The sequence below is a fragment of the Hippocampus comes genome, unplaced genomic scaffold (assembly GCF_001891065.2).
Source record: "Hippocampus comes isolate QL1 unplaced genomic scaffold, H_comes_QL1_v1.1 scaffold81, whole genome shotgun sequence".
Taxonomy (NCBI): Eukaryota; Metazoa; Chordata; class Actinopteri; order Syngnathiformes; family Syngnathidae; genus Hippocampus; species Hippocampus comes.
The window spans coordinates 668,919-693,668 of record NW_017806179.1 but is presented as its reverse complement, the minus strand read 5'-3'; the positions used below and the strand labels follow the sequence as shown (position 1 = coordinate 693,668).

At 50.3% G+C, this 24,750-nt stretch overlaps 4 protein-coding genes across 9 annotated transcripts in view; all 4 read left to right on the top strand.

Annotated features, from left to right (window-relative positions):
- Positions 1-30: 30 nt before the first annotated feature.
- Positions 31-4,634, top strand: cct2 (chaperonin containing TCP1, subunit 2 (beta)). Its single transcript, XM_019897689.1, has 16 exons — positions 31-157; positions 899-973; positions 1,055-1,120; positions 1,248-1,359; positions 1,443-1,519; positions 1,614-1,726; positions 1,842-2,044; positions 2,162-2,262; positions 2,341-2,468; positions 2,927-3,030; positions 3,107-3,226; positions 3,322-3,450; positions 3,757-3,860; positions 3,990-4,089; positions 4,291-4,432; positions 4,525-4,634. Exons 1-16 carry the CDS (start codon positions 155-157, stop codon positions 4,553-4,555), a joined length of 1,608 nt encoding a protein of 535 aa, XP_019753248.1. The 5' UTR covers positions 31-154; the 3' UTR covers positions 4,556-4,634.
- Positions 4,635-4,934: 300 nt separating this feature from the next.
- On the top strand, positions 4,935-7,454 carry nots (nothepsin). Its single transcript, XM_019897690.1, has 9 exons — positions 4,935-5,169; positions 5,361-5,541; positions 5,740-5,857; positions 6,021-6,139; positions 6,244-6,443; positions 6,514-6,642; positions 6,798-6,942; positions 7,037-7,135; positions 7,221-7,454. Exons 1-9 carry the CDS (start codon positions 5,105-5,107, stop codon positions 7,395-7,397), a joined length of 1,233 nt encoding a protein of 410 aa, XP_019753249.1. The 5' UTR covers positions 4,935-5,104; the 3' UTR covers positions 7,398-7,454.
- A 209-nt stretch (positions 7,455-7,663) lies between these two features.
- Positions 7,664-10,176, top strand: LOC109532695 (uncharacterized). 3 transcript variants are annotated; one of them, XM_019897694.1, is made up of 6 exons: positions 7,664-7,773; positions 8,827-8,987; positions 9,067-9,168; positions 9,231-9,356; positions 9,458-9,499; positions 9,585-10,176. In XM_019897694.1, exons 1-6 carry the CDS (start codon positions 7,683-7,685, stop codon positions 9,681-9,683), a joined length of 621 nt encoding a protein of 206 aa, XP_019753253.1. In that variant the 5' UTR covers positions 7,664-7,682; the 3' UTR covers positions 9,684-10,176. The 3 variants fall into 3 exon arrangements, with proteins under 3 accessions (XP_019753253.1, XP_019753254.1, XP_019753255.1); XM_019897695.1 differs by lacking the exon at positions 7,664-7,773 and adding an exon at positions 8,208-8,344; XM_019897696.1 differs by lacking the exon at positions 7,664-7,773 and adding an exon at positions 8,209-8,330.
- Positions 10,177-11,245: 1,069 nt separating this feature from the next.
- Positions 11,246-24,750, top strand: part of shank3b (SH3 and multiple ankyrin repeat domains 3b) — a 20,085-nt gene continuing 6,580 nt past the window's right edge. For 2 of the 4 annotated variants that reach the window (XM_019897635.1, XM_019897636.1), the window contains exons 1-25: positions 11,247-11,417; positions 11,562-11,658; positions 14,911-15,122; positions 16,799-16,970; positions 17,091-17,294; positions 18,400-18,471; positions 18,550-18,658; positions 19,028-19,179; positions 19,256-19,385; positions 19,595-19,632; positions 19,749-19,865; positions 20,222-20,299; positions 20,755-20,821; positions 20,953-21,172; positions 21,358-21,536; positions 21,656-21,769; positions 21,980-22,055; positions 22,140-22,222; positions 22,332-22,456; positions 22,558-22,690; positions 23,366-23,446; positions 23,522-23,539; positions 23,864-23,994; positions 24,082-24,175; positions 24,577-24,724. In XM_019897635.1, coding sequence (XP_019753194.1) covers positions 16,803-16,970; positions 17,091-17,294; positions 18,400-18,471; positions 18,550-18,658; positions 19,028-19,179; positions 19,256-19,385; positions 19,595-19,632; positions 19,749-19,865; positions 20,222-20,299; positions 20,755-20,821; positions 20,953-21,172; positions 21,358-21,536; positions 21,656-21,769; positions 21,980-22,055; positions 22,140-22,222; positions 22,332-22,456; positions 22,558-22,690; positions 23,366-23,446; positions 23,522-23,539; positions 23,864-23,994; positions 24,082-24,175; positions 24,577-24,724 — 2,537 coding nt within the window. In that variant the 5' untranslated portion in view covers positions 11,247-11,417; positions 11,562-11,658; positions 14,911-15,122; positions 16,799-16,802. Of the gene's footprint in view, positions 11,418-11,561; positions 11,659-14,910; positions 15,123-16,798; positions 17,295-18,399; positions 18,472-18,549; positions 18,659-19,027; positions 19,180-19,255; positions 19,386-19,594; positions 19,633-19,748; positions 19,866-20,221; positions 20,300-20,754; positions 20,822-20,949; positions 21,173-21,357; positions 21,537-21,655; positions 21,770-21,979; positions 22,056-22,139; positions 22,223-22,331; positions 22,457-22,557; positions 22,691-23,365; positions 23,447-23,521; positions 23,540-23,863; positions 23,995-24,081; positions 24,176-24,576; positions 24,748-24,750 lie in introns of all 4 variants that reach the window. The other 2 variants (XM_019897633.1, XM_019897632.1) reach the window with 2 other exon arrangements.

The window sequence follows — 24,750 nt, the reverse complement described above, 5'->3', positions numbered from 1 at the left end:
GCCACTTTCGGAAACGTGAATGCAAAAAAGTATTCCACTTCTCGTCTCCGGTAGGCGGCAGCAGAGCGCACTACATTGTCTACTCTTCCGGAAAGGACAAGACGAAGAAGAAGCCCACCCCTTTCTCTTGTGGCCACCTTAAAACGCAGACATCATGGTGAGTTGAGACTTGTTTTACTCGCCTCTTTAACTTTAAAAGGCAACGAAGCAAACGCAGAGTTTCCGTCAAAATCAAGCGTTCAGACGCGCGCTTCTGGAAGATGATATCTCATGAGCACCTTTGCTTCTCATTGAGCCCCGTTAGCTGGCGATGCTAACCGGCGAGCACATGGGCGTTGTTAGCGCGCCTGTGGCTAAGATGATGCGAACCAAGATCTTAGATCTTCAACGTGACTACATTTTGTTTGAAATGTCCATCAGTTTGCGATAACGAGTGGCATCAGCAGATGTCTTTTCTTGACTGGCTTTCTTAGCGCTTAGCTTGTTAGCATCCTCGGTGAAAGCTTGTCATTCTGTCATTGCTGATGTCAGCGCTTCATCAAGGAATATGACGTAGAATATGAATTCCGTGGAACGAAAATAATGGACTGGGTTCGATCATGAACTGCTTGAAACAGTTTATTTTTCTTTGTTTTATTGGTAACAACAACTTGTCGCTTTGTCTGATTTTTCTCGAAGCTTCTCGTGGGTTCCAGGATGAATTATGCTGCGTTCATGGATCCTCGGATATGTTGCTTTCGAGACGTTTTTTTGATTTAGGTTCCTTTTATTTCTTTGTTGGTTATATCGTTCTCTGTGTTTTTGTTTTGATTGGATTCTTATGGTCTCTTTCTTTTGTAAGTAATTATTGTTGTGAAATGCGTGCAAACAAGATGAACGTGGATGTGTTTTTCCGCAGGCGTCCCTGTCTATGGCCCCAGTTAACATCTTCAAACATGGAGCCGATGAAGAAAAAGCTGAAACTGCTCGTCTGGTGCGTTAGCGTGTGTTTGTACTTTATCCCTTAATTCAGAGTCGATGTCAAGCTCATAAGAGTCTCGGCTTGTCCCCACAGTCGTCTTTTGTGGGCGCCATTGCCATTGGAGACTTGGTGAAAAGCACCCTGGGACCCAAGGGCATGGTCGGTTATTTATTTATTTGTCTCGCGCTTGATGCTAACATATAATGTGAAATGCCATAGATGGGGTAGTGAATCCTGGCATGAAAAACTTATATCGGCGCGCTCATGTGCATGTTTTGCTTTTTAGGACAAGATCCTGCTGGGCGGCGGCAAAAGCGGCTCTGTGACGGTGACCAATGACGGCGCCACCATCCTCAAGGCCATCGGCGTCGACAACCCTGCCGCCAAAGTTCTGGTTGGTGAGTGAAAACGCCTGGTCGGGGGTGAAGGCTGCGCATCCGCAGGGAGATGACGCATGCTTTGTTTGCGTGCGTGTGCGCAGACATGTCAAAGGTTCAGGACGATGAAGTCGGCGACGGAACCACGTCTGTCACCGTTCTGGCGGCTGAGCTTCTGCGGGTAAGAAGCTGAAAAGTTTTTGCCTCGAGGGCCACTTGTAGAGACCTCGACTTCTTACAGCAGCGAGACACGCTTCCTGTCGTCCCTTTTACAGGAGGCGGAGCTTCTGATCGCTAAGAAGATCCACCCACAGACCATCATCTCGGGCTGGAGGAAGTCCACGCAGGTGGCCAGAGATGCGTTGAGGGAGGCGGCTGTGGACCACAGGTGCTCTGCTCTGATTGGCTCTTGAATGTGTACAGCAAAGCCTCGCTGATCGGCGTATCCAGCATAAAAGTCGTGCCTTTTTCTTTATGCCACCACGCGCTGCATGTCTCCACAGCAACGACATGGCCCGCTTCCAAGAGGACCTCCTGAACATTGCGCGCACCACGCTCTCCTCCAAGCTGCTGACTCACCACAAGGATCACTTTGCCCAGCTGGCCGTGGACGCCGTCTTGAGGTTGAAGGGCTCCGGCAACCTGGAGGCCATTCACGTCATCAAGAAGCTCGGCGGCAGCCTCACCGATTCCTACCTGGACGAAGGTGAGCGAGCGAGTGTGTCGCGCGTGGCGAAAGCACCTGCATTCTGATACTCGCACGTTTGTTGTTTTTCTTTTTTTGAGCGGTGGAACAAATTCCTGTATGTGTTGTATTGTTCAGGCTTTCTGCTGGACAAGAAGATCGGCGTGAACCAACCCAAGAGACTCGAAAACGCCAACATCCTCATCGCCAACACGGGCATGGATACGGACAAGATCAAGGTGGGTGACGGGCGGCACGCGGCCTACCAGAATATGTCGAAGACGCGGACGATGACCTTGCCGATTCTCGCCCTGCAGATCTTTGGCTCCAGAGTCCGCGTGGACTCCACAGCCAAAGTGGCTGAGATCGAGCTGGCTGAGAAGGAGAAGATGAAGGAGAAGGTGGAGCGCATCCTCAAGCACGGCATCAACTGCTTCATCAACAGGTCACTCGCCAACGTTCGCCGTTGAACAAACTGTCCTCAGTGCTCGTCTGCTTTTGTTGTGGAGCTCGTCGGTTACGGTACATTCGAAATATGAGTGTCAGTGTGAATGTTGCCTTTGTGCCACTTGGATTCCCCCCACGGGGAAAATTAATGATGAAACCCAATCCGGTCCGGTCCACTTGATTGATGTCAGTAGTTCACATCATAAATGAAAGTGAAAAATGTGATTTTTTTTTTTTTTTTTTTTTCTCGAACTTGACACGGCTAACAATAGACATGTTATTTGGTCATTGTTTAATTATAAAGAAGCAATAAATAATGCCGTTTAAAAATTATTATTTGTAAAGATAACCGACTGTTGTGGGAAGTGACCATTGGTCACCATTTGTTAGAAAAAAATGAGATTCATGAGATACTGAAGTGATGTCATCACTCAAGCGTGCATGTTGACTTGACAGGCAGCTGATCTACAACTACCCTGAGCAGCTCTTCGCTCAGGCCGGCGTCATGGCCATCGAGCACGCCGATTTTGCCGGCGTGGAGCGCCTGGCCCTCGTCACCGGTACGCGACGTCACTGCGATGTCGTCGCCGAACACGTATGTCGGCCTTCTCGTAACCGCGATGGGCGTGCTTGCAGGCGGCGAGATCACGTCTACGTTTGAGCATCCCGAGCTGGTGCAGCTGGGCCACTGCAAGCTGATCGAGGAGGTGATGATCGGCGAGGACATGCTCATCCACTTCTCGGGCGTCGCCATGGGTACGGCGCGCATGCGCGCACCCACACACAAGGAGTTCTCAAACAGACAAACACAAAAAAAGAATCGCAACTAAAGCAAAATTGTGACTCCGCAGGTGAAGCGTGCACCATCGTGCTGCGAGGAGCCACCCAGCAGATTCTGGACGAGGCGGAACGCTCGCTTCACGACGCCCTGTGTGTGCTGGCGCAGACCGTCAAAGAGCCCCGCACCGTCTATGGCGGAGGTACCCATAAAAAAGGGGAAAAAAAATCACTGGCTTATTTTATTTATTACGCCCCTTCCAGGCCACGCCCCTTCCGCTTTTTTCATCACTCGCCATTGCCATGTATGAGAAAAAAATCACTGGCTTATTTTATTTAATTCTAGTGCTGTTGATTATTATTATTATTATTTTTTACACAAAGCGTGGGATACACTAAAAGAAACAAAATGTGTTTTTGAGCATGTGCATGTAAACAGGATCCTTCAAAGCAAATTGAATCGTAATCATTTTGTCTTTTGAAATGACTTTGTTGCGCTGTGTGTTGAGGCTGCTCCGAGATGCTGATGGCCAAGGTGGTGAGCGATTTGGCCAACAAGACACCGGGGAAGGAGGCGGTGGCCATGGAGTCCTTCGCGAAGGCTTTGAGAATGGTAAAGAAGGGGGGAGAAAAAAAAGTTGCCTTGCATTTACTGAGGACTTGTTTGAAGTCCAGTCGTAGAGACTCTGGATCAATGAGAACAAATCGGTCAATGAAAAGTATTCTCACCCGCCCTTGTCAGCTGCCCACCATCATCGCCGACAACGCCGGCTACGACAGCGCCGACCTAGTGGCCCAACTGCGTGCGGCACACCAGGAGAACAAGACCACCTTTGGTTTGAGTGAGTGAGCACACAGGATAATTCGTAACTTGTATTTTTGCCTCACAGATATCATATAGTTATCCTACTAGTCTGCCAAAGTTGTTCCAGTGATGAGATTTTTATATTTTTTTTGCCCTCACAATATCGTGAGCGTTCTTTATATCGCCAACGTCCTCATATTGTGATAGTGAGGACTGAGTGGTTTTTGATGGCTTGCAGACATGTCCGAAGGCACGGTGGGCGACATGTCGGCTCTGGGCGTGACCGAGTCGTTCCAGGTGAAGCGCCAGGTGCTGCTCAGCGCCTCCGAGGCGGCCGAGATGATCCTGAGGGTGGACAACATCATCAAAGCGGCGCCCAGGTCAGTCAAACGCACACGCCGCCGGCAACGCCGATTGGACGCAAGTGGGAATTGACCACATTGGCGTACCCGTCCATGTTGTTTGTGTGCAGGAAGAGAGTTCCTGACCACCATCCTTGTTAGAGGGGGAGACCACCATCTTTATTTATCTGTTGACCTTGAAAAAGAAATGCTCCTCCTCCTCCTTTTTCTGTGGTAGCAGCAGCATCTAATGCTAGCCTGATAAATCGCGAGCGTTAGCCACTCAGCAGCGACCCATCTTTTGGATTTTGTTTTTATGTTTGTTTTGTTCACATGAATAAAAACTAAGGACACGTTAACAAGCGATTTGTTTTGTGTTTTTTTTTTTTTTTCCTCTCTCTTTCCTTCTCATTTCCATAGGCCCTGTCATTGACCGGTCACCACTCTGATTCATTTTCATACATCCTGATATTAGCTGGTGACCAGTTACTTTTTTTTGTCTATTTCTGCCCCAAATGTGTTTGTTTGTCGTTATGTAACGCAGCAGCAACGTTGCGCTTTTCAAGTCACAACAATCCTAAATGTCAGTGAGTCAACACGAGTGGTCGTGCGCGCGTATTGATCGCGACTCCTTCCAATGTTGGCGACCGGTGACTGATAAGCTGGCTCACATCCGCCTCTCATCATCGCGGAGCGGACGCAGCGGACACGATGGATGCCTTCAAGTTTCTGCTCCTTTTTCTGATGAGCTCCTCCGCTTGTCTGGCTCTGCTCAGGTAACAAATCACACACGTTTCAAAATGTGACTAGGAGGATATTCTTAATAGTTTCATTCGTTGGATATCCCGTGTGCTCGTCTGTTCTTTGTCCACAGTGGAGAGACAATTCAGATTTCATTGTGTACAACTTGGCCAAAAGTAACAAAGCTGATATTATTTATTTGATCTGCCACTTGCGCATTCTGCAGAGTTCCTCTACAACGGCGACGCTCCATTCGCTCGCAGCTGCGCGCCGACGGCGTGCTGCAAGACTTTCTGCGCGAGCACCGACCCGACGCCTTCGGCCGCCGCTACGCTCACTGTTTCCCCGTCGGGACGCCGTCGCTGCGCCTGGGGCGCTCCAGCCAGAAGCTCTACAACTTCATGGATGTACGAGCACACGCCATTCCGCAATCCCTCGTATTCCATGCACCGGTCGACCTTGTCAAAACCCCCAATTATTTACTTGGGACCCAATTCAGCCAAAGAACATTACTCTCCCGTATATCAAGGATCAATGCCCCAATGCCTTTGATGTCATCGTTCATTCTGCAAGCCAATGAGATTTGATTTGACTTTTTTTCTCAGGCTCAGTATTTTGGTCAGATCAGTCTCGGGACTCCAGAACAGAACTTTTCGGTGGTTTTTGACACGGGATCAGCGGATCTTTGGGTGCCGTCGTCATACTGCGTCAGCCAGGCCTGTGGTAATACACGCAACACACACACGCATGCGGTGTCGCAGGCGCACCCGCCGCTTGACCTCCAAGTGTATCTCTTGACTGTGTCAGAGCGGTTTGACCGTGTTTGATGATAAGAGGCCAATCAATAACCTGTTTTTTTTTTTTTTGTCTGGGTGCACCCTGGCAGCGGTGCACAGCCGTTTCCGAGCGTTCGAGTCTTCCTCGTACCGCCACGACGGCCGAACGTTCGGCATCCATTACGGCTCGGGTCACCTGCTCGGGGTGATGGCCAGAGACACGCTCAAGGTTGGTGCCAGCCCTCTGCCGCCCTCACGAGTGTTTTTTCAGTATAACGCGTGAGAGCGTACGTCCCCGAGGAGCCCGTCACACCTGTGCGTGTTGTTGTGCAGGTGGGCGAGGTGAGCGTGCCCAATCAGGAGTTCGGGGAGTCGGTGTACGAGCCGGGCTCCACGTTCGTGGTGGCGCGCTTCGACGGCGTGCTGGGCATGGCCTACCCCCCGTTGGCCGAGATCCTGGGCAAACCCGTCTTCGACAGCGTGATGGCGCAGAACTCCCTCGACCAGCCCGTCTTCTCCTTCTACCTCAGCAGGTCGAAATCTGCGTGAAGCGCTGCGACAACTGATTGTCAACTGACGTCACCCTTCATTGGTGTCCCACAGGAAGTCGGGTGGCAGTCGAGAGGCGGACGGCGAGCTCCTGCTGGGCGGCACCGACGAGGCTTTGTACCACGGCCCCATCACATGGCTTCCCGTCACCGCCAAAGGATACTGGCAGATTCTCATGGACAGGTGGCACACACACAAAGTGCCTCTTCATGTGCGCGACTGGCTGTATGTACAGTATGTCTTTATGTCCGTCCATCGGTGGCGTATTGGGTGGTTTGTGTTTCCGTCGTGTCTTTCTGTGTCTCCGTGTCGCTACGCACTCTTGCTGTGTGTTTCAGTGTGTCTGTCCAAGGCGTCAGCTCGTTCTGTCCTCGCGGCTGCCAGGCCATCGTGGACACGGGCACCTCCCTCATCGCCGGGCCCACCGTTCACATCCTCGCCCTGCAGCAGCTCATCGGAGCCACGCCCACCGGCATCGGCGAGGTCAGCGCAGCTGTTACATCGTGTCACATTGCTCGCTTCTGTGTGACATCATCATTTCAGCTCGCCTAACTGTGAGTCTTTCTGTGTGTGTCAGTTCTTCATCGACTGCGCCAGGTTATCGAGTTTGCCGCGCGTGACGTTCGTTCTGGGCGGCAATGAGTTCACGCTGACGGCCGAACAGTACGTCAGGAAGGTGAGGAAGGTCCCGTCGGCCGGCGAAATGCAAGCCGCCTACTTGGGCCCCGTCGGTCGACATTGTGTCTCTTTGTTGCCGCCAGGAGATGCTGGGGGATAAAGAGCTGTGCCTGAGCGGCTTCCAGGCGGTGGACATTGTGTCGCCTCAGGGCCCGCTGTGGATCCTGGGAGATGTCTTCCTCACGGAGTTCTACAGCATCTTTGACAGAGGGAACGACCGCGTAGGCTTGGCGCCCGCTCGCCACCCTGCCAAGAGTTAACTTGATGCAAACGCTCCGATCGGCGGCAATAAAGACAAATGCTCTCAAAGTCTTCCAGTGGTCAACGTGACCGTTTAACTTGTTTCTGTGAAAAGGGTTTACTTGTTAGAGCAGGGGTAGGGAACTCCGGCTCCTCGGGAGCCATATCCTGCCGTGTTTTCCATCTCCCTCTCGACTGATTCAAATCACCTTATTCAGGTCATCAGACCATCGGCGACCTCTGTCGAGGCCTACAACCATCATGAACAATTGAATCAGGTGTGTTGGTGTAGGGAGGGATGTAAAATGTGCAGGATATGGCCCTCGAGCAACCGGAGTTCCCTACCCACGTGTTGGGCATTCCAGTCGATTGTGACAGCGGTTCACTTGTGTCTGAGTGAGAGAGCGTTTCACTTTTTCGCCTGAAAGGGTTTTGCTGGTTTGTGGGACAGTTTCATTCGTTTGCCTGAAAGTGTTGCACTTGTTTGTCTGTGAGAGAGAGCATGTTTTAGTTCACGCGTTTGGATGACATGGTTTCCGGAGTATCTGACAGTGTGTTTGTGTAAAAGTCTTTCATTGGTGAATATGAGTGCATCAATTGTCAGAAGTGCATGAAAAGAGTCACGAGTGTGTCTCTGAGTGGAAAGAAAGATTTGAGGAAGACGAATCTCATGTATCATCTTTGTGAAAAGACAACACGCAGCCAACTCATTTGTAACTCGTTACGGTATCATAATGAACGAATGTGGGCTAACGACAGAATTCATTTTTAGTTAATTTGTACTTTTTAAAAGCGATCTCGTGTCAGTCTTCCGGCGCAGCGTCACTTCCGGGATGTTTTGGGACTGATCTCAGATTGCTGTGGGTTTCGCGGTAAACTCAATTTTACGGTTCCCTTCGTTCGCCGACAAACAACCCGGAAGCGACAAAAAAAAAATCTCAAAACGCAAACTTGTACCTGTTGACTTGTGAGTAACGCGACATTTGTGTGTGTTTGTAGGCCAACCACAACCAGAAGCCGCTGGCCAAAAAGTTAACATGATGGAGTGCCGTTAGTTTAACGTTGCTAAGCTAACTAGTAACATTAGCATTAACGACACCAGCTAGTTGTTACCCAGCATTCAAATGTTTGAGGTCTTCACGTCTTAACTTGCCTTGTGTTGTAAATTATGATCCTTAAACTCAACAGAATGCTTCAGAGACGGTTTATACTTTATATCGTCTAAATAGGCACTATTCAAAAAAAGTAGACATTTTATTTGATGTATGTATTAAACAAAAAGTATGTCTGAAGATGTTTACATTATTTTCCTGGTGTGTTTATTTCCGGCCCTCTTTTGGTTCCCGTTATTGACTTGAAATCGACTGGCGACCTGCCCATAATGTAACTGCGAGTGATTGCTGTACGACACATTGATGATGATGTCCCTGCGTGCTGTTCCATGCTCAGTGGACATGCAGTCCAACGTGGAGATCAAGGCCAAAGTCAGCCAGCCGCTGGAGTTCGCCAAGATGGCGTCCCAGCTCAGCCAATCGGAAGGCACCGTCATCAGGCAGCACGACACCTTTTTCAACTGTCGCCGAGGACGACTCAAGCTGCGGGACTTCATGGTGCGTCCGCCCGTCCGTGTGGCAGAGAAGCGGGACAGAGAAGCGCCAATGCGCCTTTGTATTGCTTGTTTGTGTTTAGGACGGCTCAGGTCAGCTGATTTTCTACGAGCGTCCCGACACGGATGGACCCAAACTGTCCCGATACTCCATCAGCCCCACCTCGGACCCGACCAGCCTCAAGGTAGAAACACGTCCCCCGTTTGTGTACATATATATTTATGCCTGCCGTGTGCGTATGTTCAGGCTGTGCTGTCCGACGCCCTGGGTGTGAAAGGCGAGGTGCGGAAAGAGCGGCGTCTCTTCCTCATTGGTCAAACGCGGGTGCACTTGGACGCAGTGGACGGCCTGGGACACTACATGGAACTTGAGGTCTTGTTTTGGTCACCGAGTCCTCATGGCAATTTGTGCTATGTGGGCCAATCATCATTTGAGTCAGGTTTTTAAAAAAAATTTTTTTTGTTTGTCGCCAGGTGGTGATGCGCCCGGACCAGATGCTGGAGGACGGGCAGCAGGTGTGTGTGTTTTTTTTTTCTCCCTTGTCAGATATGCAGTTAGATGCTGAAAAGCCCGTCGAGACTCATCCTTTTTTGGTGGCAGGTGGCCAAAGGTTTAATGGAAGAGCTGGGCGTGACCAAGGAGAGTTTGGTGACAAGGGCCTATGTTGACTTGCTGCTGGAGGGACACGCTGACACGTAAATCACACACGCAAAGCCGCTAAACTGAAAACATTTGTTTTCCAAAATAAATCAACTGTGCTCAATGGAAAGCTTCTGAATTTAAAATTGATCATCCAGCAAACTGAGCATGGATCTGATCTTGTATCCTGTATTGTTTGTTGCATGATTTTTTTTTGATTGATTACTTCTTATAAATAGAGCTGTAGAAAAAAAAAGACCAAATAAACACGAGACCTTTTTTGACATATGACCGTTTTTCCTTTTCTGCAAATAAATGCTCAAAATTAAACGTGTCACGGTAGATTTGCGGTTCGTGTTGTAAGAAGTTTATCGAAAAATTGATTTGAACTTCTTTTCGTTCTTTCATCACAAAATAATTGTTCTGTTTCATACCATATAAAATAGAGTAGGAGTAAAAATAACTGCTCTGTTTTGTTCAATCATTTGTTGGTTATAATAAAACAATTTCACATTAGAAAATATTCTGAAAATAAACTGCTTTACAGACCTTACAAATTTTGACTCCATGTCATGTCACTCTTCATTTTAAAACCAAAAATTTCTACTCGCATCAGTAATATAGAAACAACAGTTACCAATAAGAAAACAAGAGAAACAAGCTCCTTATGTGCAATTAAGATGCCTCTGTGAGAATCAAACGGTGGCCTTCAGTTTAGTTTTTTTTTTTTTTTTTTTGTGCCGAAGCGTCGAGTGACATTGTTGTCATGGAAACCCACGCTTGCAAGTAACACTCAACAAAAAAATGTCACATTTCCGGAGTGCTGAATGCCAAAGTAGACTGTGAGAAAACCTCCAGCAGAGGACGTTGTAACACTGCAGCTGCAAAGACGCCAGTGATTAATTTGCTCTATGGTGGTCTATTTTTTTGTCTCGTAAAGAAACGTTTTTAATAAAGTACTTTTTTTTTTCTCCCTCGGATATCACGGACCGTAACTGACCTTTGTGGGCGGGGCGGATTCCGACCGTGGCAGCCAAGTTGCTCCAGGCAAATTGACTGATCCAGTCAAGTCAACCGTTTTTCGATGTAGTGGACGACATCATGTTCATGTCGAGTAAGGCCTTGAAATACAAGTGACCAGACTTACGTGTTTTTCAAGATAAGGCCGTCCTTTGGACTTGTGAACAACCGTTTGCAAAAACAGAATTACACGTTGCTGGCAAACACCTTTGAGGAGCTTGCGTCGGCATATATTCTTTCTCCTCATGAAGGCTGACTTTGGAGTGACTGTCTTTGTGTTTATGTGTAGGTTTATAGAATACTGCCCCCAGGTGGCTAAGGCGCGTACACTAGAAAGAGCAGCACAATGTCGACTGAATTGATGCAAAAAAATAATAATAATAATCTTGACATTGACATTACTTTGTTGTTATTTTTGGGGTGGCTGGAACAGTTCAGTGGCTTTTCCATTCATTTCAACGTGGGACGATAAGTTGAGATTCGAGCGTATGGAACGAATGAATTCCATTGTGGTACTTTTGAGTTTTTGAGAGCCGAAATAGTGGTGAGGGAGCGATTTTGAATCGAGTCAGGTTTGAATTTATTTGCTTTCCCATCATGCACCAGGTGGGCTTTGATAGGCCAGAGTGGGCCCCCCCCACCTTCGCTGTTCGGGTGCATCGTCGTCATGGCAACAGGGCCGCTCCTCGACACCCACGCCGATCACCCCGATTCTCTCGCTGTGGAAGCCAGCGAGCGAGAGGGGGGAGAAAAAAAAAAGCGAGCGAGCGAGAGGTGTGTTTTCAATCCCACGCGTTGGAGTGGGAGATAACGTGCGCATGTTCACGCGTGCATGTGCGTGCGTGGGCTGAAGCGACCAACCAGCCTTCCACTCATCCTGCGTCTTCCTCTCTCCTCTTCATCTTCTCGTCTCTCCAGCTACTCTTCCTCCTCCTCCTCCTCCTCCTCCTCCATCAGCTTCCTCTTCATTTTCCCATCAGTCATCAAGATGGAGAACAAGTCGCTGCTCTGCTGGGTGAGTCGCTGCACATGTGTGTGTGTGTGTGTGTGTGTGTGTGTGCGTGCGTGCGCGCCTGTGATCAGGTCAGCATCACAACAGCTGCTCGTTCACGTGCGCAACTTTTTTGGGGCGTCCTCTCCTTCAGTTGTCTCCTTCCGTCACGCGCTCTCGTGGGCGTGGCCTGTCATCCGCATGGTCGATCGCGCCTGAGCGTTTACGCTAAGATCACGTCAGGTAAGAGTTGTGTGAACTGAGGAGTTTCTTGAAGGAACAGTTTGAAGTTTCCTCAGTTCAACTTTTGGGAGGCGATGGGTTTTTTTGTCCCATGAATGCGGCCCCCCCCCCCCCCCCCCCCCCCCCCCCACCTCTTGCTGCGTTGCAGACCTCCACTTTCCTCCTGGGGCTTCCTTGACTTCTGGCCTGTCCTCTCGCCCCTGTTTTACTTGAGCACTCCTCTCCTTTCCCTCACCGCCTCTTCTCCTTCCTCCCCTCATTTCCGTGACTGCTGTTCTCCACTGTGACCTCAGCTCCGAGACGTCTCCTTTCTTCACCTCCGTTTTCATTTGTCACTTCGCCGCTCCCTTGACTGCTCCTCTCCGTTCTCACCCATGAACTCCCTCGACACTTCCTCCCCTCGGATCACCTCCTCGCGTCCAACATGTCTCCTTTCCTCGCCTTTCTTGTCCATTTGTCACCTCCTTGCACCCTTGACTCCTCTTTTCCTTCCCTAATTTCTCCGCCAACTCCCCTCCTTTTCATTTCCTTCACTCGTCCCCTTCCTCACCCACTTGCTCCTCCTGTCACCTCCTCATTTCTGACACGTCTCCTTTCCTCACCTCCTCGTTTTCATGATTTGTCCTCTCGTTTCCTGCACTGCCCCACCTCCTTCCCCACCTCCTCCCCTCCCTTGACGATTCTTCTCCTTTGTCACACTCTCGCTCCCTGGACTCCTCTTCTTTCTCTCATTTCCTCATCTCCTGTCCTTGCTCACCTCATTTCCTCAACTCCGCCGGTCCTAGTTTCCTTTGACTCCTTCCCTGCTTCCTCACGTCCTCATTTTCGACACTCCTCCCCAGCTTTCCTCACCGTCTCGCTCCCTTGACTCATCTCCTCATTCCCTTGACTCCTCCTCTCCTTCCTCACCTACTTGCCCACTTGACACCTTCTCTCCTTCTCTCACCTCATTTCCTCAACTCCTTCCGTCCTTCACTTCCTTGTTTCCTTGAGTCCTCTTCTCCTTCCGCACCTCTTTGTTTCTCTTGGCTCCTTTGGTCACCTCCATCTCTCCTTCCTCCTGATCTATCTATCATCTTCCTTCCTTCCTATTTCCCTTTCCATTGTCCTCATTTTAACTCTTTTTCCTGACCTCCTTTTCGCCCCGACTCCTCGCCTACTTTCCTCATCTCCTTGTTTTTTTTTGACTCCTTTCCTTTCCTGACCTCCTCCTCTCATCCTTCGTTTGAGTCTTCCCTTCTTTTCTCCTTCCTCCCCTCCTCTCTTTTTCCAAGACTTTGTTTCGTCACCTCCTCCTCGCTCGCATGTTTTAATATTGTTCCCCTTTCTTTTCACCTTCTGTTTTAGCCAGCCCTCACTTTTTTCCTTTTTCCTACTTTTTTTTCTCCAGCATCCCCTCATCATCTTGTGTGTGTGTGTGTGTGTGTGTGTGTGTCTGTGTGTGTGTGCGTGTGCGCTTGTTACGTAAGCGCGTCAGTGAGTGTGTAGGCCGCGGTCTATCTGAGAGTTGATCTGGTGCTCATGCTCGGAGGGGAAAAAAAAAAAAAGACCACTTCAAGCAGGAAGTGTCTCTCTTTGGCACATCACGTGGTTGTCATGGTAACGTGTGAGTCTTCAGAGACAAGTTAATGTCTTGTGTACACCGGGTTTTTGTGAGAATCACAACAAGCCTCCGTGCTTGAGCCGCTAGTGATGTGAGAAACTTGACAAGATAAAGTGTGTGTGTGTGTGTGTGTGTGTGTGTGTGTGTGTGTGTGTGTGTGTGTGTGTGTGTGTGTGTGTGTGTGTGTGTGAGAGAGAGAGAGAACAGTGGATCTTATCAACTCCTGCCATTGGTTGCCATGGTAATGGACAAGGGGAGCTACATTTCCAGCACACACACAGTATATAGGTGACCACAAGTCGATCAGATTTGGATCAGCATCTGGATCGGATGGTTGCACATCTTGAATGTTTGGCTTGAAGTTCAACTCAACAGTGTCATAAATTCATAGCCGACATCAAGTGTTTATGCGGCTAACCCACGCGCACCGTCACGTAGGACAACAAACCGGATGTGAAAGTGGATCAGCTCTGGATCCGAATCTCATGCTTTGTTTTCTAAACGTGTCACTTGAAGTACAACTTGCAAAGCGTCACAAAACATATTTGTCAAGTGACGCGGTTCACCACACACGCGTGTGTAAAGAACTGGCAAGTGATCTGGATTAGGATTTGGGTCTCATCGTAAAAAATTCACAGAATGCTCACATGACGTGGATCAAATGTGTGCGTGTGGTTGCGTGCGCGTCTTATCAGAGTTGTCCAGCTTCTCACCTTTTCCTTCCTCGCGTCCGTTCCTTCGCCCACACAGACAGGAAACAGGAAGTGTGACTCAAAGGAGGTTATTGTGATCTTTGTGGAGAGTGGAGATTCTTTTTGCTTCTGACATGTCCTCTGTTAGGGCTCTGTCGCCGTAGTGTCTTTGTTTGTTTTAACAATTGCTGATTCTTAGTTGCTTCCATTTCTTTAGTGACATTTGATGACATTTGTGCCAATTCCATCGTGGCAAATTAGCTTTTAGCTACCAAGTTACCATCAACCCTACTCCCCGCTCGAGAACAAAATGGCTGTCCAGTATTTGTCTGCAAATGGCCTCCACCAACCTGCTGCTTTTGTTTTCTCCTCTCACCCTCCCTCCCCTTTTCCACATCCTGGCACGCCCCCCCCCCCCCCCCCCCCCCCCCCCCCCCCCCCCCCCCCCCCCCCCCCCCCCCCCCCCCCCCCCCCCCCCCCCCCCCACGGCCCCCCCCCCCCCCCCCCCCCCCTGCTTCTGATAACTCAATAAGCACCTGGGCTCCTCCTTAACATGTCACACCTGCACTTCTCCGAAGGGCGTTTACCTTCTCGGGCATCACTTGGGGGGGCTAGAGACACCTGCCTGGTGGATTTCAGAAACCTAGCAGCTGGGAGAGTAGCACCACGCATGCTTAATTAGGATGAACAGGAAGTATGCACACCCATCTTCCTCCCGCTCTTCCTCCCCCTTCCCAGGATGGGCCGACCAGCTCCCACAATAGCGTCTGAAGGTCTCCCCGCCGCCGTCCGCCCGAACCGTCCCCAGCGCATCCCGGACCTCCAGAACGCAGAGCGACCCCCTCCGAGCGGACCGGATTGGAAGCAGATCGGAAGCCTGAAGCAGGAACGCCGTCAGGCTCGGGAGCAGATTGTGCTTTGGAAAAGTTTGATGGGAGTGCTGCCAATAGGTAGGAGGCTTCAGCCGACGCAACAGAACAACACACGGGAATCAATCTTTGCACTAGCTGGATGCGCCCTTCGGTCATCAATTGCAGGAATTCGCAGACTTGACTGTGACTCGGAATTGAGTTGAGGAGCTTTATTCACACGAAAGTGTGTCTTTGGCGGCGCCTCCGGGTATCCGGGTGCCAAGGAGTGGTAGTTGAGGAGCTTCATGTCTTGCTATGCCACTACGCTCAGCAACCTCGGTTCCAAGCGATGACGAAGTGCGCTCAGGAGCGGTATTCCGATCACAGATTTGCTTTGCCACCATCTGGCGGCTTTTTGCTGCCAGGGAACTACGTTGACGTGAGTTGATGTGCCTCACCTTGGCACGAGTAGTGCTTTGCCAACATCTTTGTTCAACATTTAAAGGAACTATGTTGAACTCAGTAGAGGAGCTCCTTTCAGGCCAAAGTATTGCGGCCATCTTGTGGCCTCTTGGTCTGTCACCAGCCCAAAAGAAAATGACAAATCTATATTTTTAGTTCTTAGGAAAAGAGGCCTTTTCGTGCAGCAGGAGACATTGTCTCAAAATAATAAAACTTTATCTTTAAAAAAAAAGTCTTTAGGTCTAAAAAATTGCCCACTACTCTAAAGCAATGTCTTTATTTCTACAAAAATAAGGGAGCGCCACGCTCTGCTCGCCAAAATCCCCCTCACAATCATCTCGCCGCCATTTGACGATGTCCCAGGTGTGTCAGTGCCGGACGGAAAAAGAGCGAGAGTCAGCAGGTAGGATGTACTTTTCGCACGGCAAACTGCGAAAAATGTGTTCCGCTGCGTTGCCGTAGCAACTGGGAGCACGTCGACCACACGCGCACACGGAGAGTGACACAGTGAGGTTAGCAGAGGATTCCCTGCTATTCCAGTTGCCATGACAACACGTCACTCGCCCCCTCGCCAATTCACTGGGATGCGAGCGGCTGTTCGGTGTGGGGCTTCATCAAGTGACTGGTGGTCTTCGTCAACGGGAAGTAGAGTCGCACAAACAGGAAGTAGAGAAGCGCCGGGATTGTACTTTCATTTGCTCTTGGCAGAGTGACTGACGGACGCCGAAAGGCAACTTTTGACACATGACCAAGAAATTGTTCCTCGGAAATGATCGGGCCCTGGATTCCTCTTGGAATTCATTAGGGTGTGTGCGCCTGTGGACTTGAAAAACAGGAAGTGATGTCACAACCCGCAGCTATTATTACCAATGCAGAGTGCAGGGGTTGAATGATGTGTGCAACATGACTGAAACTTTGAACAGTTGGATTTTTAGAAGGTCAAATTAAGTTCACTTGGAAAGGTTAAAAAGATGTCGACAATGAAAGCCCACTATCCTGAGTCATATATGTATTTTGAAAAAAAAAAGGGGGAATCACTGAGTCAGAAACATAAGAAGATGATCGATCGGAAAGCAGTCCTTGCATTCTTCACATGCTGCAAAGCTGTAAGTTTGCAATGCTATGAAAGTGCAAAATACGCAATGCGATGTCGGCATTATTTTGGTCCGCTGGGCCAACCTCACATTCCTCGCAATGTGACTTTGAACGCGTGCGGCTTCAAAAGGCGCGGCCCGGCTTGGGTGAGTGACGTGGGCGCCAGCGAATGAGTTTCTTCTCGGCTGCGTGACTGGGAGCGACTTCCTGTCTTGCAGCCACATGCCTCTGAGTCCGGCTGCTGACGCCAAACATGATCGCCCACGCCAACAGGCGGTTACTAACGGCAACCCGACAGGCTCTCCCGTCGCCCGGGACGACGACGCGGAGGACGCGCCCTCTGGAAACAGCATCGTGGTCCGCATCGGCATCCCGGACCTTCAGCAGACGGTAACACACGCGCTAGCTAGCACGCTTCCGGGGCAACCAGGAGGAAGTGCCGGCCAGCCGGGCCAAAGTGAGCAAGTGTGGCATCAAACATGTCCGTGTGTGCGTCTGTGGCTCTCTCAGAAGTGTTTGCGGCTGGACCCAGAATTACCCGTTTGGACCAGTAAGCAGAGGGTTCTGGTCACCTTGACTCAGTCTCTGTCGGATGTTTTGAACTATGGTCTCTTCCAGCCGGCGTTCAACGGCCGAGCTGGCAAGTTTCTGGACGAGGAGCGACTTTTGAAAGAGTACCCTCTCCCACCCATCACGCCCATTCCATACCTCGAGGTGCGCTTTGACCGCAGACTATTTCACTCAAGCCAGGCTGTGTTTGGAATCACTCCCTGGCCGTTGAAGTGGAGCCCGGCGATTTGCCTTGACCCCACTCCCGACTCCAAATGAGGTTCCTCAACTCCGTTCAAAAATAGTTCCCCGACACCCAGATGCCACCGCAAATGGGGACTATACTTTGCTCTTTTTCGTGAACAACAGAGGTTTGGTTCCAAAAACAAATCCAAATTTGGTGAAGTTGCGAAAGTCCAATCGGGAATATGTGGGTTGTTTTTCATTTGACTGATGAGCGAACGACATCCAAATCCCGAAATAGTGTTTTGGGAATAAGCGACTGATTCCGAACACGCCTCTAAAAATGTTCTAGGGTATGTTTTTTTTTTTCCCCTTCCCGAAGTGCCGGCCAGCCGGGCCAAAGTGAGCAAGTGTGGCATCAAACATGTCCGTGTGTGCGTCTGTGGCTCTCTCAGAAGTGTTTGCGGCTGGACCCAGAATTACCCGTTTGGACCAGTAAGCAGAGGGTTCTGGTCACCTTGACTCAGTCTCTGTCGGATGTTTTGAACTATGGTCTCTTCCAGCCGGCGTTCAACGGCCGAGCTGGCAAGTTTCTGGACGAGGAGCGACTTTTGAAAGAGTACCCTCTCCCACCCATCACGCCCATTCCATACCTCGAGGTGCGCTTTGACCGCAGACTATTTCACTCAAGCCAGGCTGTGTTTGGAATCACTCCCTGGCCGTTGAAGTGGAGCCCGGCGATTTGCCTTGACCCCACTCCCGACTCCAAATGAGGTTCCTCAACTCCGTTCAAAAATAGTTCCCCGACACCCAGATGCCACCGCAAATGGGGACTATACTTTGCTCTTTTTCGTGAACAACAGAGGTTTGGTTCCAAAAACAAATCCAAATTTGGTGAAGTTGCGAAAGTCCAATCGGGAATATGTGGGTTGTTTTTCATTTGACTGATGAGCGAACGACATCCAAATCCCGAAATAGTGTTTTGGGAATAAGCGACTGATTCCGAACACGCCTCTAAAAATGTTCTAGGGTATGTTTTTTTTTTTCCCCTTCCCCTGTGCACTAACATTGCGACGATTTCTTCCAGTTTCGTTACAAACGCAGAATTTACACGCAGACTTACGTAGACGACAAGCAGCTGGCCAAGCTGCACACTAAAGTAGGCCACGAACTTCTCACAAAGTTGATGACAGATGAGCGAAAAACCTGTGCTGACCTACTCGTTCGTCCGTCGCAGGCCAACCTGAAGCGATTCATGGAACATGTCCACCAGAAGAACGTGGAAAAGGTTTCCAAATGGCTGGAAAAGGGCCTCGATCCAAACTTCCACGACTCAGACAGCGGCGGTGTGTACACAGTCTTTCAACGTGGCCGACCATCGCAAAATGTTGCCCATAACTCGGGTGAAAAAGTTCCGCTATGTGCAGAAATGGGCGCCGTGTCTGGTGGTTGTCTTTTCTCGTCAAACGATGTGACAACCAAGGGATGTTGAAAAACGGCTTTGAATGGGATTTCGATCAAATATGATTTAAAAGAAAAAAGAGAATTTTAAACATGATTTTAAAAACATTTCCAAACGTATTAATTTAGTTTGAAATCATCCATCCATCCCCGAATGCCCCCCCCCCAAGCTTTATTGTGAGCAAGATGTCAAATGGACAACGGACATGCTTTTAATGTGAAAGTACGGCGCCGTGTGCCCCTCCTCCCCTCAGAGTGTCCTCTGACGCTGGCGGTCCAATTGGAGGAGAGCTGCGAGCTCATCAAAGTTCTTCGCAGCGGCGGCGCTCACCTGGACTTTCGCACCAGGGACGGAATTACCGCTCTGCATCGGGCCGTCATGTGCCGCAACAGCTCGGCTCTCACCGTAAGAGCGTTTGGGCGGCAGCGCCAGCGCCAGCGCCGGCCAGCCTCGTCCATGACTGGCTTCCGGTTCTTTGCAGACCCTGTTGGACCTGGGCGCGTCTCCGGACTACAAAGACAGCAGGGGGCTGACTCCCCTCTATCACTCTGCCATGGTGGGAGGCGCCCCCTACTGCTGCGAGCTGCTACTGCAGGACCACGCCACGCTCGGTACCCCAAATGTCTTGCTTCTTTCTGACTGAAAGTTTAGGCTCTCGAATTCGGCTTCTTATTTGGGTTACGGATTCAAAAGCGGCTTTCGATGCGAATGTTTGGCTTTGGTGAGAAGTTTCAAGGTCAGCTCTCAAGGCTTTCAGGGAACGGGGGTCGGGAACAGTTTCGGGTCACTGCTAAAAGGTTTCTGGTTGTTCTGGTTACAGGCATGACCGACGAGAACGGATGGCAGGAAATCCACCAGGTGACAAACGCTCACTCGCAGCCACCCACGCCTGCGCTTGCTGAAATCATCGCTACAATTATGTGTACACATTTAGCACACGTAATCACACGTGCCTACGTGTGTGCTGTGCTTAGGCTTGTCGCCATGGGAACGTGCAGCACTTGGAGCACCTGTTGTTCTATGGGGCTGACATGAGCTCCCAGAATGCATCGGGAAACACCGCGCTGCACCTCTGCGCTCTCTACAACCAGGTAGGGGGATAACGCATCAAAAGTCTGCTGCGAGGCTTCCCTCTTGTGGCCACGTTTTGAAGCGCATCTCAGAATCGTTTTTTTTTTTTTAAGCATTTATGAAGGTACCGTTATTTACCTTTTCCTTTCAGTAATTCTAATTTAATCGTTATTTCATTACAATTGTCTTCCATTAATGTTTTTTAAATCACATTAAAATAAACCTTTTCAGAATAAAGCTTCAATCTTGTTTAAGAGTAATTCTTCGGCCTGCTAAGCTACTGGATTGTAACGTTGGCCATGATGGTGGCACTATACTTGTATTTTGGGGAGTTTCCAGAAGTAGTGACCACGCTGTCGTTTGCTGCCCCCTGCAGGACAGCTGTGCCAGAGTGTTGCTATTCCGAGGAGCCAACAAGGATATCAAGAACTACAACAACCAGACTGCCTTTCAGGTCACAACTACAAGCGCCTCACTTCATTTGAGGAGACAAATACGCTCGTGCCTTGAGATATTTTGACTCTAAAACAGCACTCATGAGCAGAGTGTATATTCTTTATCCTCCCCAAAGAGCAACGGATCTTACTATGGCGTCGCCATCTCCATATCGATCCGTATTTCTGTATTCAACCGCTCTCAGGTGGCTAAGGCACAAACACGACAAGCAACACCACAATGCCAATTGAAGTGGCCAAAACTACTCAATTATTACAGGAGAAGAAAATAGAATGTTATTTTATTTTTGTCAGGAAATGATTCATTTCCGTTCATTTCAATCGGAAATGATATTTTGAGGTGGGAAATGCTGCACTTGTGATTTTTACTTTTTTTAAAGCACAATTCGACCTGACCTCAAAAGGTCTGTAGGCCGATGTATCGTCTAACCAAGATGGATGTCTGTCTGTGTAGGTCGCCATCATCGCCGGGAACTTCGATTTGGCCGAAATCATCAAGATCCACAAAAGTTCTGACGTTGGTGAGTGCCACGCCTCAGAATATTATCAGACCTTACAGCTCGATAGCTACTGCAGTTTATTCATCCACTCGCAAGGGAAATTGAGGTTACGAATGAGTGCTGAGGCTCTTTGTTTGTGCGTGCGCAAGCAGTTCCCTTCCGAGAATCTCCATCGTACACCAAGCGGCGCCGCCTGGGAGCCATCAGGTCCCCGGCCGGAAACGGCCTGTCGTCGCCGCGCTCTCTGATTCGCTCGGTGAGCGACAACGCCCTGGAAAGCCCCGCCTCCTCCCCTGGACCGTCCCTACAAAGCCTGGAAACGCACCTCGACGCGCACACGCACTCGCTACGACGACATACGCGCCGCCTCAGGTGAGCGTGCCTGCGGCCTGCAACATGGCCGCCAAGAATTGGATGAATGAAGACGTCAAAATGTTATTTCGTTCGAAGTATTTTCAAATATGCAAGATTTGGCATGCACACTTCACAGTATTGAAAGTTATTCAACAAAAACCCAACGTGTGACAAAACACGCATCCGGTACATGTGATCTTCAGTCCGAGTGGCGGCGGAGGTCACGTGGAGAGCAGCCCCCCGTCGTCGCCCCCCGCCACCCCGCAGTTGAGGAAGAAGCGGCTGTACAGCGCCGTGCCGGGACGCACCTTCATCGCCACACGCTCCCACGTACCCCAGGGCTCCGGAGAGATCCAGCTGCACCGCGGCGAGAGGGTGAAAGGTGACGAGACCGGCAAACTTTGGGGGTCCAGGGGAGACTTTTGTTTGGTTGGGGTTTTTTTTTTTTCTTTTTCTTTTCCCAAGGACAAAAGTCATCATCTTGTGATTTTGCATCTCCAGTTCTGTCCATTGGTGAAGGTGGATTCTGGGAAGGCAATGTGAAAGGAAGAACAGGCTGGTTTCCTGCCGACTGCGTTGAAGAAGTTCAGATGAGGCAGTATGACCCCAGGCTTGGTAAGCAATTTCAACATGTCATGTCCAATCCAAATCCCCTTTTTGGACAATTTTTTTCCTTCATTTTTCATCCTATCACGCTGTTGCCCGCCGATTAAAATGTTGACTCGCATCCAAACCGGTTTGCGGCCCTGTTGTTAGTATAAGCTGGGCACAAGCCATGGAAGAAAGACAAAAAGTCAACTGGAATGAATTGAGAATGCATTTCAGAGACGAGGGAGGACCGCACCAAGAGGCTCTTCAGACATTACACGGTGGGCTCGTACGACAACTACACCTCTTACAGGTGACTTGTGCACCTCACAAAAGTCGCCAATAAGTGCTTTTATCGATGAATCGCTGCTAACGACTCCCATCGCGTTGTCGTCAGTGACTATGTGATCGAGGAGAAGATGGCCGTGCTGCAGAAGAGAGAGAGCGAAGGATTTGGCTTTGTCCTGCGAGGAGCCAAAGGTAGGGAGCTGGGGGGGCACACGCGCTCTCGGGATTAGGCACTCTCGGTAATGTGAACGCTCAGTGGGGCGCTCCTCACGGAAAGAATCTCGCTTTGTGCCGTTGCAAGCCGAGACTCCCATCGAGGAGTTTGCCCCCACGCCGGCGTTCCCCGCCCTGCAGTACCTGGAGTCTGTGGACCAGGGCGGCGTGGCCTGGAGAGCCGGTCTACGGACTGGAGACTTCCTCATTGAGGTTTGCTCATTCCCTTTCTTTGGTTGGGGACAGGCGCGAGTGGCCGAGATTCTATATGGGGACGCGCCTTTTCAAATCGACGTCGATAATGCTGCGTGCAGGTGAACGGCGCGGATGTGGTGAAGGTCGGCCATCGCCAGGTGGTGGCGCTCATCCGACAGGGCGGGAGCCGCCTGCTCATGAAGGTCGTATCCGTTTCCCGCAAGTCCGACACCAACCTGCTCAGAAAAAAAGGTTTGCTTTTCCTCCTGCGCCAAGTTGAGCCTTGCTAGCACCTTGTGGGCGAAACAAGGACACGAGTAAAGAGGACGCGCGGATTCTAGGACGCAAGAATATTCCGACACAGGTTTGACAGATACACTCAGAGACAAGTACGCCAGTACGCAAGGATACTAAGACCGTAACATGGGATGCAAGGACGCTACGATACAAGTCAAGCCTTGCTCGCGCCTAGTGTGCCAAACAAGGACACGAGTACATTATGACACAGTGACACAAGAATATGAGGACACAAGTCGACAGAAGCACAAAGACACAAGGATGCTATGGTCCGAGGGCATTCGAGGGATTGCACCCGAGACACAAGTAGACAAAATGCACTCGAGCACAAATTCGTCAGGGACACGTGAATGCTAGGAGAGAAGCACACTGGAGACATGTCCACAAGATTTGTAAACTACAAGAATATTAGGACACGGGTTAACAAGGTACACTCAGACTAAAGGACGGAAGTTGACACGAGGACGCAAGTACTGTACACGAACGAGTGCGCTGTGTCTGAAGGATGCTCAGACACAAGTAGACAAGTGCGCCAGGTCACAAAAATGCTCGGACAGGAAGTCCACCAGCGTTGACTGGACTGCTACTTTCTCACCAAGTGCTGGCATCCGATTGGTTTTCCTCTCTCAGCCCCTCCCCCTCCCAAGCGAGCCCCCAGTACTTCGTTGACTCTTCGATCCAAGTCCATGACCGCTGACCTGGAGGAGATAGGTAAAGCACACACATGTGCGTGCGCACACAAAGTCAATGTGTAAGAGGAATTGTTGACTTATTCCCTTTGTGCAGCCAGGAGGAGGCGTTTTGGTGAGTCATGTGATCATCAAGATCACACTGTGCGTGCGCCCTTTTACACTTAGCGAATGTTCGTCAAAAGTGCTTCTATTGTGTGTGTGTGTGGGGGGGGGGGTGGACGATGTCTCTGTGTTAGCGAGATTAAGGTTGCTTTTTGGAAAAATAGTCGCAAGTGGAGTCTGAAAAATCTTGAAACTGGCAGCACTCACTTTGCTTTTGTAATAGAGGTTTTCTCTGCATGCAGCCATGTTGCGAATGCAAAACAGGTCACATCAGAAGGGGGGGGGATAGAATGGAGCAAAAAAAAAAATGTTCTGACAAAACGCCGGCCTGCAGAGAAACTGGATGACATGTTGGCGGGGAACACACAGGAAGTTGTTCTGCGGTCCCGGCCGTCCGATGACTTCAGGGCGGCCACAGTGAAGCAGAGGCCCACCAGCCGCAGAATCACTCAGGCTGAGATTAATGTAAGATTCTGGAGGAACGCTGACAAAATACACACCACGGTGCTCGTCACACTTGAATATATTGTGTGTGTTTGTGTGTGCTTGTAGTCGTTGTTTGAGCGTCAAGGTCTGGTCCCGCCCTCCGGCCCGGAGAAAAGCACCATGGCGCTGCCCCGGGGAATGTCCAGAACCAAAAGTTTTGGTGAGTCTTCACAGGAACGTTTCGGTCTCTGTCCAAAGGCAAAGTTGTTGTGGCAGAAGAACGCTGGAGTCCCCAGCGCAGGTTCTTTACGGCAAGAGAAGGTTGGAATTCCAAAGAGAATTGTGGAGTCCGAAAAAAAGGTTCTGGTTTTGACATATGGTTCTTGTCAAGGTTGTAGTCTAGAAGTAGGCTTTGAGGAGCAAAGGAACGGTTGAATTCCAGAGAGAGGGCGTGGCAGGCAAGTACTGCAGGAGAACAGAGCGCCGCTCGTTTGAGCCACATTCGTATGGCGGGACGATGATGCCAATTAGCCTCACTGTTACGTCGCAGCGGGGCAGGGCGGTTTGGTCGCACGATATCGGAGCCCGAGACTGACCAAATGCTGACGTGTCACCGTCCAGGCACCCCCGAGGACGACCGCATCTCCGCTCTGATCCACGAAAGTCGCTTTCCTCGCAGCTCCTCTCTGACCGACAGCTTCATCCCGCCGCCTCCCCAGACCGCGCCGCCCCCGCCTCCGTCCCCGCTCTTCCTCCTGGACTCGGGGCCGCCCCCCTCCTTCCTCCCGCCCCCTC

Excerpts from the sequence above, each read along its gene's own strand:
- cct2 (XM_019897689.1), top strand. Across the intron at positions 1,727-1,841 it reads GAGGCGGCTGTGGACCACAG|CAACGACATGGCCCGCTTCC; the intron begins GTGCTCTGCTCT and ends ATGTCTCCACAG. Across the intron at positions 2,263-2,340 it reads TGGATACGGACAAGATCAAG|ATCTTTGGCTCCAGAGTCCG; the intron begins GTGGGTGACGGG and ends CTCGCCCTGCAG.
- LOC109532695 (XM_019897694.1), top strand. The coding sequence starts at position 7,683 with ATGTGCAGGATATGGCCCTCGAGCAACCGGAGTTCCCTACCCACGTGT. Across the intron at positions 9,357-9,457 it reads GACACTACATGGAACTTGAG|GTGGTGATGCGCCCGGACCA; the intron begins GTCTTGTTTTGG and ends GTTTGTCGCCAG. Across the intron at positions 9,500-9,584 it reads TGCTGGAGGACGGGCAGCAG|GTGGCCAAAGGTTTAATGGA; the intron begins GTGTGTGTGTTT and ends TTTTGGTGGCAG.
- nots (XM_019897690.1), top strand. The coding sequence starts at position 5,105 with ATGGATGCCTTCAAGTTTCTGCTCCTTTTTCTGATGAGCTCCTCCGCT. Across the intron at positions 5,170-5,360 it reads GCTTGTCTGGCTCTGCTCAG|AGTTCCTCTACAACGGCGAC; the intron begins GTAACAAATCAC and ends CGCATTCTGCAG. Across the intron at positions 5,542-5,739 it reads AGCTCTACAACTTCATGGAT|GCTCAGTATTTTGGTCAGAT; the intron begins GTACGAGCACAC and ends TTTTTTTCTCAG.